The sequence below is a fragment of the Leucoraja erinacea genome, chromosome 3 (assembly GCF_028641065.1).
Source record: "Leucoraja erinacea ecotype New England chromosome 3, Leri_hhj_1, whole genome shotgun sequence".
Lineage (NCBI taxonomy): Eukaryota > Metazoa > Chordata > Chondrichthyes > Rajiformes > Rajidae > Leucoraja > Leucoraja erinaceus.
The window spans coordinates 22,571,119-22,584,051 of NC_073379.1; the positions used below are offsets into that span (position 1 = coordinate 22,571,119).

General features: G+C 40.2%; 1 protein-coding gene across 1 annotated transcript in view; it reads right to left on the reverse strand.

Annotated features, from left to right (window-relative positions):
- Nucleotides 1-12,933, reverse strand: part of zfyve28 (zinc finger, FYVE domain containing 28) — a 140,267-nt gene that overhangs the window by 76,083 nt on the left and 51,251 nt on the right. Inside the window, exons 3-5 of the mRNA XM_055632265.1 lie at nt 11,758-11,895; nt 11,048-11,250; nt 7,384-7,473 (exon numbers count right to left, since the gene is read on the reverse strand). Coding sequence (XP_055488240.1) covers nt 7,384-7,473; nt 11,048-11,250; nt 11,758-11,895 — 431 coding nt within the window. The remainder of the gene's footprint in view (nt 1-7,383; nt 7,474-11,047; nt 11,251-11,757; nt 11,896-12,933) is intronic.

Here is a 12,933-nt window from a genome sequence, read left to right on the forward strand (position 1 = left end):
CCGGAATTTGCAGTTTCTTGTTTCTACATTCTGTATATTTTCATGCACTTCCTTCTTGTCGTCCAGTGCCAAACCTTGCCCCTCTTTAGTCAACCTTTTCCCCTTTTATAACTTCTCTCTCATCATAGCTTGCTTTTTCATTGCTTTGTGTTGCTGGACCCTTTACAAATCTGGTTTCCATCGAGCATCTGACTGATAACACCAAAGCAGAACGTGAAGCCCTATCACAGATACTTTATTCTTGTCATCGATACCTTGTTTCCCTGAAAACACAATCACATTATATCAGATTGTTCAAAAATTCCACCGCACAGACCAGACTTCCCACCATTGACTCCATCTGCAGATCTGCTGCCTCGGAAAAGCAGCCAACAAAATCAAAGATTTGTCCCACACCTGCTCCCACCCGACAGAAGGTGCCGAAGCTCGAAAGCGCGCACCACCAGACTCAGGAACAGCTTCTTCCCTTTTGTGATCTGACTTCTGAACAGTCCTTCCATAAGTTACGGATGGTCCGATTCACCTCTATCCCATTGCGGAAATTGGACAGTCTACAAAACCGAAGCGCTACAATGCCGAGAGCGATATTCTACACAATTTATCTTCCCCTTTGCTCCACCTATTGAGTTTAACTTGATTGTATTTATGTAAGGTATATCTTATCTGTTTGGATAGCATGAAAAGCAGAGCTTTTCACTGTAACTAGGTACACGTGACAATAATAAACCTGAAGCTAAAATTAAGTATCCCATTCAGCGCACGCTTAGCACTTCCCTCCTCTGTAGTCTGGAGAGGAAGTCCCCAGGTAATGACAGAACCCTGGTCCCAAGAACTAATTAGCTTATCTAAATTTACCCTGGTGTGTAGGGAGTAGATGAGTAAGTGGGATGCATATCCTAGTGTGAATGGGTGATCGATGGTCAGTGTGCACTTGGTGGGCCAAAAGCCGTAAGTTTCCATGCTGCACCCTTAATTAAACTAAACCCGCAGCTTCTAATTAAAACACGAATTTACAAAAAGATTTAGTGTTTGTGAAACACCAATTCCCATTGTTTTGTGAATGTTAAGAGGCTACATGCTAAGACATGCAGCGTTAGTAATCTGAATTATGAAGGTAAAGTGCCCCCTGGGACCCGTGAAGCCAGAAGAAGAAAAATGAGAGTATATGTCAGGAAATGAGCTCATCTGAGCAGAAATAAAAGCGATAAAGCTGAATAAATTTCAGATCAGACTAATTGTGGGAAATAAGATGTGCAAGATAAATAAATAAACACAATTCAACAAATAAACATGTTGTGAAGAGATAAAATTAGTAATGAATAATATAACATGGAATCATTGTTAATTGTAGAACATAAAGTACTAGAGTGCCTTAACTGGTCAGATTGCATCTCTGGAGGACATGGTAGGTGACATTTCAGGTGGTGACCCTTCTTCCGATTGGGTTACATGAGATTCAGTCTGACGAAGGGTTCCGAACCGAGATGTCATCTATCCATGTCCTCCAGAGATGCTGCCTGACAGCTGAGATATTCCAGCATGTTTTGTGTTCTATGCAAGATTCCAGCACCTGCAGTTCATTGCATCTCCAACATTGTTAAATGATCACTCACAACAGATGCAAAGCAAAATACAAAGTGCAGGAAGAACTCAGCGGGTCAGGCAGTATCTGTGGAGTAAATGGACAGATGTTTCCAGTCGGGACCCTTCGACAGACTGATCAAAAGAGAAAAGAAAGTCCAACTGGTTTTCTGACTAACCAAGTGAGGAATCTGGGGAATATCACTATTTTAACTCAATGCACACAGAGAACGACGGTACACAAATGAAAGAAAAGAAAACAAAGACTGAGAGCAAATGGATTTGTAGGCTGTTCGCCACATTATGTCCCAGCGAGACTCTTGTTTTCTAGTTGTATGTAAATGAGCTTGATTTTTAATTTGAAGAAGTGTGTTGTAGCAATTCTCAAAGGCCCTCCTTCAGTTTTCAATTTATTGTGACATGGATACAACAGGTATAATCAAAATTGCTAAACTAATTTAGAAGGCATAATAATGAGGAAAGAATAGAGTACATGAGGATATAAACATCTCAGTGGAGTGCAAAGAAAGACCTTAATGCAGCAACATGTGCATCATGTCAGAGTTGAGTTTAGTTTTGTTTAGAGGCACAATGTGGAAACAGGCCCTTAGGCCCAGCGAGTCCGTGCTGACTAACAATCACCTGTACACTAGTTCTATCCCACACACTAGGAACAATTTGCAGAAGCTAATTAACCTACAAACCTGCGTGTTTGGAACGTGGGAAGAAATGCCGCGGTCACAGGGAGAACGTACAAATTCCGTACAGACAGTGCCCGTGGTCAGAATTAAACCCGGATATCAGGCACTGGAAGGCAGCAACTCTACCGCTGTGCTTCACAGGGACACCATTGACCAACTACATGGCAACAACCTTCTCAAAGAAGTACAACATGGGAAAAGAAAATCAAGGCAAATTATTTTATTCTAAAATATATTGCACACAAAGGAAAGGAAGTATGCTACAGTATTATTGGGCCTTATTACATGCAATTCTAGTCATCGAGTTTCTTGTTGTGTGCATAAATAAGGCGGCGGATCGGTACGATTAAAATCTTGCCTGACGTACATTAAAGTTTTGCATTTAACATGAGGTCAAGCAAAATAATGACATTATGGTAATTCATGACCAGTGGCCAATGGACTAATAACCCATTACCTTATTTCAAACATCTGACATTATTCCATATACTTTAACATTTTTGGTCAATTTGCTTAATTTGTTTAAATGAACCATAGTTCCCATTTTTGGTTTAATTCTCTATCTACTTTCCTTATAGTGCCATCAGTCTTTGCCGTGGAAAACAAAGATGTGTGGTTTTTCTCCTGAGCATCCAAGCCATTTATAAATAGAATGAATAATTGCAGTTCCAACATAAATCTTAGTGGGATATGAGCCCTGGCTTCCAATCTAACAACCTTCAAACTGTCCCACAAATTCAATACTCAATCTCTTGCTGTGCAGTCAATTTCTGGGCCAGGTCAATAATGTCTTCAATTTCAGGAGCTTCGCCTTCAAGAAAGAACATCTTTTCAAATATGCTTTAATCAGATGCGTCTTGAATTCCACATCAACAACTCCTTAGATGGGTCCCAACCCAAAACGTTGTCTGTCCATTCCGTCCTCAGATGCTGCCTGACCCGCAGTTACTTCAGCGCTGTGGGTTTTGCTCAAGTTTCCAGCATCAGCAGTTCTCTGCACATCCATAGATAATTTACCTCTTCCAAAAAAAATCCATTGGCTGTGGTCTGCTTTCATATTTAGACTATGTTGGCTCCCTATATGTATTCAATTGTATTCGATCATTCTATTCTTAAACACAGATCTTGCAGAGTTGTAAATGTTGCCTAGTTCATCACACTGACCAGACTTCCCACCATTGACTCCATCTACACGTCGCATCACCACGAGACTCAGGAACAGTTTCTATCCCTCTGCTATCAGGCTTATGAACAGTTAGGTTAAGGTATAAGCTAGGGTATTGTGCGATTCATCTCTACCCCATTGCAGACATTGGACTTTGTCTACACAAATGATATGCTACAATACTGAGAACTATATTCTGTAATCGGTATCTTCCCCTTTGCTCTATTGTATTGGAGTGTGACTTGATTGCAGTTATGTATGGTATATCTGATCTGTTTGGGTAGCAAAGAAAACAAAGCTTTTCACTGTTCCTCAGTACACAAGACAATTATAAACCCAAACACTGGTAATTGTCTAATAATTGAGTTGTGACTCATTTGTTTATAATTAGTGCTTTCTTTTTACCCTCCCATGTTTCCTAAACACTGGAATGACTTGTAGAATTGTTACATATAACATTTTCCAATCTGAAATGGCTTGATAACCAAGAGAACTTTGGGAAGTTATTATTCATTCATTTTTAGAAACTGAGCATTTATTGTCCACCCTGGCTGCTCTCAAGGTAGTTGTTTCCCAGCCTGAAGAATGGCCCTCGGACCAAAACTGTGTCTGTTCATTTCCCTCCACAGATGCTGCTTGACCTGCCGAGTTTCTCCAGCATTTTATTGATTGCTCAACATTCTCACCCAAATCGTTCATATAAATGACAAATAATGGGTCCACCACCATTGCCCTGCCCTCATCACCCTCAATATTGGTTTTGAAATAACATTGCCTGACTGAGATTGTCCCTGTATTACCTCTCGTCTTGGGCTCCCATGATATTTAAGAACTACAATGTTAAATTTGGCCTCCAATGTGATAATATGAGTGGATTTGATTTCATGGTCTACCTGCTCACCACCTTCATTTCAAAAGTGGCAGTTCTCATGTGCATTTCAAAAAGGTAATAAAAATTAATCTGATAAGAACAAGTTTTCCAGGCAGCCAATGAAGAATGTAAAGTAAGAAAAGTAGATAAAGTCATAAAGCTTATTACGTCTAATCTTTCACAGACCATAAGTAATTTTCCCATGAAGAACCTTAGTCAATTTATTTAATCACATGGGAAATTAATAACCACAAATCTTTCTTCGCGGAAATGAAGTGGTGATGTTTCTCTCCATTCTCCTCCCCAAAAATGATCTGACACATTTTCAGCATTTCAAGGATGACATGCTACAATGCTTGTGGAGGCTTTGGAAAGGGTGCAGAGGGAGCCTACCGGAATGATGCCTGGATTATGAGGTATTAGCTACAAGGAGAGGCTGGACAGACTTGGATTGTTTTCTCTAGAACACTGGAGGTATCAGGGTGACCTGATAAAAGTTTTTAAATTATGAGCAGCATGGATAGGGTAGATAATCAGAACCATTTTTTTCAAGATTGAACAAACAAATACTTGAGGGCATAGCTTTAAGGTGTAAAGGAGATGTGCAGGGCAAGTTTTTTTTTTTCACACAGTGGATGGTAAGTGCTTGGATGTGCTGCCGGGGGTGGTGGTTGAGACAGATACAATGGTGGCTGTTAAAGGGACTTTTGGATACATATATGGGAGTGCAGTGAATGCGAGTGACATGGATTATTTGCAGGTGGATAAGAGTTGGTATCATGTTCGGCACATACACTGTGGGCAAAGGCTCTGTTCTTGTGTGCTATCCTGCTCCATGTTTTATGTTCGAATGCAATCTTGACCACATAAACCAAACCTTTCCAGAGTTGCAATGGTAGAAATCAAAAAGGTTTCCTGAAGTTTTTCACCATTGCAAGCAAATTATAGCATTTTCGGGAGTTCGCGTTTGTTTTTGTTTCAACAGATATTTTGTTCAAAAGAAGTACTGATGCATTAAGAGCTCAGCATTGTTTGCACTAAGAACAAAGCAAACTTGTGAACATAAGGCAATGCATTACTGGTGTCACAGTGAGCGAGGGTTGAGCAAGAAGATGACGTGACGTTGACAAAAGTATGAGCTCTGCTACTTTCCCTTGGGCTACAAGTAATTTGTTTATACATCTGCAGTTCCTACTTACACATTTGTTTATACACATTGAGTTGTCTATGAAAAGGCCACCTATACCCCCATAACACACTACCATGGAACTATTAAAGTATTTGAAACAAAACCCATTTAGGAAATGCAAATTCATCCTACTTTGAACCAGGCAACAGCATTGACTGAGAGTAGAAACAAAAAACTGTAGATGTTGGTCCATATCAAAGAGACACAACGAGCTGGGGTAACTCAGCGGGACGGGCAACATCGCTGGAGAAAAAGGATGGGTGATGTTTCGGGTCTTGACCCTTCTACAGTCCCGAAATGTCATCCATCCTTTCTCTCCAGAGATGCTGTCTAACCCGTAGAGTTACAGCAGCACATTATGTCAGTTCCACACAACTAATCATTTCAAGGGTCAGCAGTCTAGAACTTCAGCTAATATTGATATGGTTTTTAAAATGTGAATCATTTTACATGAGGCAACCTGTTTGTCCACTGTCCATAGCTCTGGAAGTTAGAATCATGTATTCTTTTTTTTTTTTCTTGCATTAAAATACAATAATTATTTCACAAATACAGCATATTTACCAGATAGTGTTCTCTCGCTTTGCAGAGGCAGCTTCAATCAACTCCAATAAAATGACGATGCACACATAGTGCTGGAGTAACTCAGTGGGTCAGGCATCATCGCTGGAGAACGTGGATAGACGACCTTTTGGGTGGGGACTCTTCTTCATACTGCATCAGTCTGATGAAGCATCCCGACTTGAAACATCACCTATTCGTGTTCACCAGAGACTCTGCCTGACCCCCTGAATTACTCCAGCACCTCGCTCCCCTCCATTGAGTCTGTCCAAAGCAAGCGCTGTCTGCAGAGGGCGCTCAGCATCGCCAAGGACTGCTCTCACCCCAACCATGGACTGTTTACCCTCCTACCATCCGGGAGGCGCTACAGGTCTCTCCGTTGCCGAACCAGCAGGTCAAGGAACAGCTTCTTTCCGGCGGCTGTCACTCTACTCAACAACGTACCTCGGTGACTGCCAATCACCACCCCCCCCCCCCCCGGACACTTATTATTATTTATTCAAATCGTTTGCTATATCACTCTTCCAGGGAGATGCTAAATGCATTTCGTTGTCTCTGTACTGTACACTGACAATTAAAATTAAATCTGAATCTGAATCTGAATCTAGTGTCTTTTTTTGTAAACCAGCATCTGCTGTTCCTTGCACCTCCAATAACAATGACTCTTGTAAAATAATAGAGGAGTTTCGAATGAGCATGCTGACAGAAGATACAGGTATTTATAAATTAATCAAAAAATTCCCTTCTTGGAAGACAATTTTGTTGACCAAAATATTGTAAATTTAAAGAATATAGGCAAATTGCCCATCGGTATTTTGATATGTTTTCCTATGGACGAACAGTGGCATAGGATCAGGAACATAATTTTAAAGCTTGGAGTCACTAATACTCCCACTTTGAGCCAGAGCATTCAGGAACATTCTTATCAACCCATTTGAACCTTTGTCAATGTATCCTTTTTAGTACAGAGTTTCTTCCAAGAGCCCTCTCTCTATGCGCCAAAAGCACAGATCTACCACCGATTCAAAACCAATGCGGTCAAGAACAGACACCTCACTCTACCTAAGTGCCACATTTTTGGGGGGGGGGGACTTCTGGCAGGGGTTTCAAGTGCGCTCTTGTAATTTTGTTTGGATTAAAGGTGGTGGACCACTTGTTGCCAGTAAAATCAGTGGTGGACCTGTACCCACAACGCACTTGTATCAAATTTAACCTGTAACAAAATCATTTCATTTTAAACTAAACCAACAATTTTACTGCTCTCTAAACAAAATGTATACTTAAGTAAGGGCAGAAATCTTTTTCAAAATGTTACCTTTCAACTGTTTCACAGAAGAGAACAATGACTTCTTGCTGTACATAATACTCTTTAGGAGATTTCACAGGTACCATGGCAGAGACATAACTGAAAGACAAGACAAAATAATGAGAATACACTTTTTACATTAACTTGTGAAAAAGTGTCAACATTAGTTAAATAAATATATGGGTGGGGTCGTTTCTGAGAGGGAAAGACATTTCACTTCCTTTATCCTTCACTATTACATAATTTTAAGTAAACTTAACGGTCTCAATATCAAGTACAAAACAAATAGTAGGAAAGTCTTCTACTACAGATATATACAAACTCAACCTCTTACTTATAACAAAGAATTATTGCCTCGGGTGGATCAGCCTCACGTTACACTTCAGAATCAGATATCAAATATTTCATGGCTATGCTCTTGGGCCATTTTGGTGCCCAGTTTGTAGCCATGACCTCAGCCACAAGAACGTTATACCCAATTTCAATGACACTGAAATCTCATTCTCATTCAGTAAAACCTATGGATTAGGAACACTCCAAGGACTTCAACAAGTGGCCCTATTTTCATTCTATTCAGAAGTAAAGACGAATCCAATGGCATCAATGAATTTTCTCATTGGCATATCGGAAGAGGTAGGAAATTAAAATGTGGAGGAACTCACGATGCTTTATGAAGGGCAGACAAAATGGAAACTCCTCTGGTTTTAGTTTAGGTTATTGTCATGTGTGAAATGGGTTCATTGGTACTTTGTCACGTGTACGTAAGTGCAGTGATTTTTTTGTTTGCATACAGTTCAGTTGTAATCTTACTATACATTAGACACAATCATACCAGGTATAAAAGTGTAGGATAGTAGACCATACTGAGAGTACACTTGTCGCCACGTTTTAGGCGCTATCTTGTACCCTTCAAGTCTGAAATTTAAAAATGTTAGAATTTTAGCTTGGTCATAAAGGCCCGTTGTCCTGCAATGTATGCCGATGACTCTATCCACTGTTCCCACAAGTGAACAAACAAACACAGGATTTAACGTACTTCCAGACCCATTTGATTTAACTTCACTTGACTAGATTGTTACTGAAGCTATGACAGGATCGACAAGGATCTAATCTCTTGTTTTAGAAATCATTTCAATTTGCAGCGGTCTAAGCCTATAATCATGTTGTTTAAAATTTGGAGGATAAAAACGTAAGGAAATCACTGCCCAATCATGCACAAGAGTGACACACAAATCAAAACAATAAATCCTCAACTGTTAACCTTCAAACGTAATTTAACGGTTTAAATATATAGTTAGTGGATCTGTATATTACTGATTACTTTAACCATAAATTGGGGAAATCCCAATTGTTTGAATTTTTTTTAAACGATGACTTTCACAGCTTACTCACTGAGTCAACAGAGAAAACTGGCAGGTGTGACATGATTTGCAAAGAGTCAATTCTCTCCAATTGGCACCAAATTGGTGACATCCACCCAGGCATTTTGCAACCCAGAGAGTAAAACCTGTGGAAGTCTGGATAGAGGGGGCTTCAATCAAAGCAGCAAGATGCATGCATGTGTTGAGATTATAAGGCTCAGTTATTACCCCCTCAGGGCTGCACGGTGGCGCAGCGGTAGGGTTGTTGCATTACAGTGAATGCAGCACCGGAGATCATGGTTCGATCCCGACTACGGGTGCTGTCTGTACGGAGTTTGTACGTTCTCCGAGATCTTCGGTTTCCTCCCACACTCCAAAGACCTACAGGTAAATTGGCTTGGTAAATTTAAAAAAAATTGTCCCTAGTGTGTGTAGGATAGTGTAAATATGCAGGGATTGCTGGTCGGCGCGGACCCAATGGGCCGAAGGGCCTGTTTCTGCACTGTATTTCTAAACCAAACCCCTTCAGTTAAATAACATGCCAACATTCATTGTATAGTTTTGTAGATGGATTATGACATTGCTACAGAAAGCTCAGGCAGTCATAGTACAGAAGGAAGCCTTTGAGCCCACGGTGTTTGTTCATGCTCTTCGATAGAGGGCGAGAAGAAAGATTTTTCTTTGTTTTCCAACTTCTGACTCTACAATATCCATATTTCTTTCCCTGCTTAAAATATTTCTTGGCTTTTCAAGAACAGACCCAAGATTCCTGTGCCAACAATTTATACCGAATCATTTAATACAAATTATTTGCTTGATGAGACTATTAATAGCAACAAATTAAAATTAGCATTTCGTGTCATATTTTCCCCTCACGAAAATAGACTTTCAACGCCTCCACAATTTACATATTCTGGTTCAGTGGATGAAGACTCAAATGTACCAGTGCATTTCCCATCTCTTATTCCCCATTTACAATCCCTGAAAAGTCTATCTTCTAGGAAATATTTCAAGGAAAGAATAGAATAGAATAGTTTCTTTATTGTCATTGTAACATGAACCATGTACAACGAAATTTAAAAATGTCAGCCAGTCAGTGCACCATTCAAACATTTCTAAAAGCTAACGATACATACAAGATAAAATATTAAAAGATAAACAACTAAAATAAATATCACGAAAATAGCATGCATAAACCTGTCCACCCAACCCTCCATCCTTCTGTCGATTTATGCACAGTGTACCACAGTCCCAATAAATTTTAAATGTATGTCTCGCCCCGTATGCGTTTCTTGGAGGCTACATTTAGTGCTGGGTGGGGGCAGTGGAAGGGGGAAAACTGTTTTTTAGTCCTGTTCGTCCTTGTCCTTGTAGATCTGTACCGTCTGCCTGACGGCAACAGTTCAAACAGGGAATGTCAGCGCTGCGTTTCCTCTCCGCGGCTAGGGGTGGGAAATGTCCTTTATGATACTCTGGGATTTTTTGGTGCCTTAGCGGGAACTGTGTAAGTCCTCCAAGGTAAGGTGAGGGCAGCCGACAATCCTCTGGCCGTTGTCAATGGCCCTCTGGAGCGCTTTCCTCTGAGCCGCTGTGCAGCTGGTGTACCACACGCATACACAGTATGTTAGTATGGGAGAACCGATAAAAGGACAGCAGCAGTCTCTGAGTGATGTTATTACTCAGGAATTACACATTTGAATGTCATGACTTGATTGTATTCACCTATAATCTTTTTTTGAATGGATAATACGCAAATAAAAGCTTTTCACCATCTTGATACACGTGACAATAAGAATAGATAAACAAACTAGTATTTCATTCGACACCCTTGAGCATTCTGAAAATGCACTAACTCCACAAAACACATGTTTTCACCCATCTCCTCATTCCCTTAACCTGTCCTCTCAACATATAGTGGTTCTGCCTTAATATATGCAAACCGTCCCACTTATTGTAAGCAATAAATTTTAAATGTTGTCTAGTCTACAAATTAAAATGCCTGTAGATACAATGACGACAAACTTAGGTACTCTTTACTCAAGAAAACCAAAATCACATAATCCAACAGAACAACCAATTTCCTATCTACTCTGCTATGTTTTGACTTTTACCATTTTCCCGATTTCTGCAAGAAACACCATGTGGAAAAACTGCATCACATATCCATTTTCCTTTCATTCATCCAAATGAGCCACATTCAAAAATCTACTCAAGACGACGTGCCCTACAGGCATGAAAACCTACTCAAATTAATAGGAAAAGATTGGAATGGAGCAGGAGATTCTGATAACAGTGCATGCATCAAGATTTACCATAGTTCAAACTCTGCAAACAAGCCATCAAATTGTTTGAGGGATTCCTTCATTTTGTCAGTATAGGCATTCAAGTCTCTCAGGCACTGGTCACGGATAACATTTCGTACTTCTTCTAGGCTGCGGGTTAAATCTTTGGCCAAGGGTCGCATTGCCATGCTCTCTATTTCACGGTTCATGATAATTGAACCAGCTGCTAAACACTGGATTTAAAAGAAATGAACAGTACAAACATCAAAATTGATCTTCAAATTAACAAAATCACTAAGCAATGAATGATTTGTCTTCTGCAGTCTCTTGTAAATGACCATAAAGAATAGTCTTGTCTGACTAGAAAGTGCAGCCATTTAGGGCCAAGTACATAAACAGAGTTATCACACTGAAGCAGATTAACAGGTCATGTTTTACAATGCATTCTAATTAAAACAAGATGCGTTCCAAAACTGTGCTTCACCGATTCAAGATAATATAGCTTTAAGGGACAGCAGGATGAGAAATTGTAGGACATGTGAAGAGCTGGCAGGTGCAATTGCAGATTAAAAGAAACGTCAATTTCAGTTGCAATTACCCTGTTTGGGAGATTACTTATTTGAGCAGATAAAGACATTAGATAATTAAATTGGTTATTTCCTATATATATGTGCATATGAACCAAAGATCATAATCAGACATTTAGTTTCTAAGACATAAAAACACTGAAAACTGCTTACCTCAGCTCCAAACCAAAGCTGTCCTCCGAGATTATCATGCCGTATTTCCTCTGGAAACTTTACACAGAAATCCCGATTTGCTCGTTCGTTTGGGATGCATTCCTGCATGATCTGGTTTATTATATTTAACACATTATCCTAATTTATAAAAAAAAAGGAATTTCAGGGAATTCCTCCTCGTTTATGATAGACAATAAAGAAATTTGCCAAAGTGGATCAACATTATCACAAATTCTAACACAATTGACATATTCCAATTCAAGGTTTCAATGTTTCAAGGTCAGTTTATCGTCACATGTACCATTTTAAGGTACAGTGAAATGCGAATTGCCATTCTGAAGAAGGGTCTCGACCCGAAACGTCACCGATTCCTTCTCTCCAGAGATGCTGCCTGCCCCACTGAGTTACTCTAACTTTTTGTGCCTACCTTTGACATATTCCTATTAATGTTTACATCCTTCTGATGTTTACAATAAATGGCGTGCTTGTTGAAATATGATTGCTTGTGGACGAGATATTGGTTTAGTTTATTGTAGTCTTAGAGATACATCTTGGGAGTAGCACCCTTCAGCCCATTAGTCCACACCAACCATCGATCATCCATTCACAATATTTCTATGTTATCCCACTTTCTCATCTAATCCCGACACACCTTGGGGCAATTTTACAGAGTTCAATTAACCTACAAACCCTCATGTCTTTGGGACATGGGAGGAAACCAGAGAAAATCCACGCAGTCACAGGGAGAACGTGTAAACTTCGCACAGACAGCACCCAAGCTCAGGATTGAACCTGGGTCTCTGGTGCTGTGAGTCAGCAACTCTACAGATGTGCCACTGTGCCATCCTTTCAGTTGTCCTACATGAAATTAACGCAGATCATTTTATGCAGCTAGATTTGGGGAATGATAAGGTTGGAGGCTGTGGAGAGTAGATCACCAGAAGGGATGAAATCAGAGACAGTTTGGGATGATGGCCTGGTGTTCGTCTGTGGGGCCATGGTGAAGGGGTAGATATGAGATGGTGTTGGAGAGTTGGTACCCGGCCTCAGCACGGTCGAGGTCAGCCCGTCAGTGTACATGGCGCTTCCCTTGTCGGCAGGCATAATAACAATGTCATGACTGTTGCCAAGTGAACAGAGGGTGGTGTGTTCAGAGGGTGGTGTGAGATTGGAGTG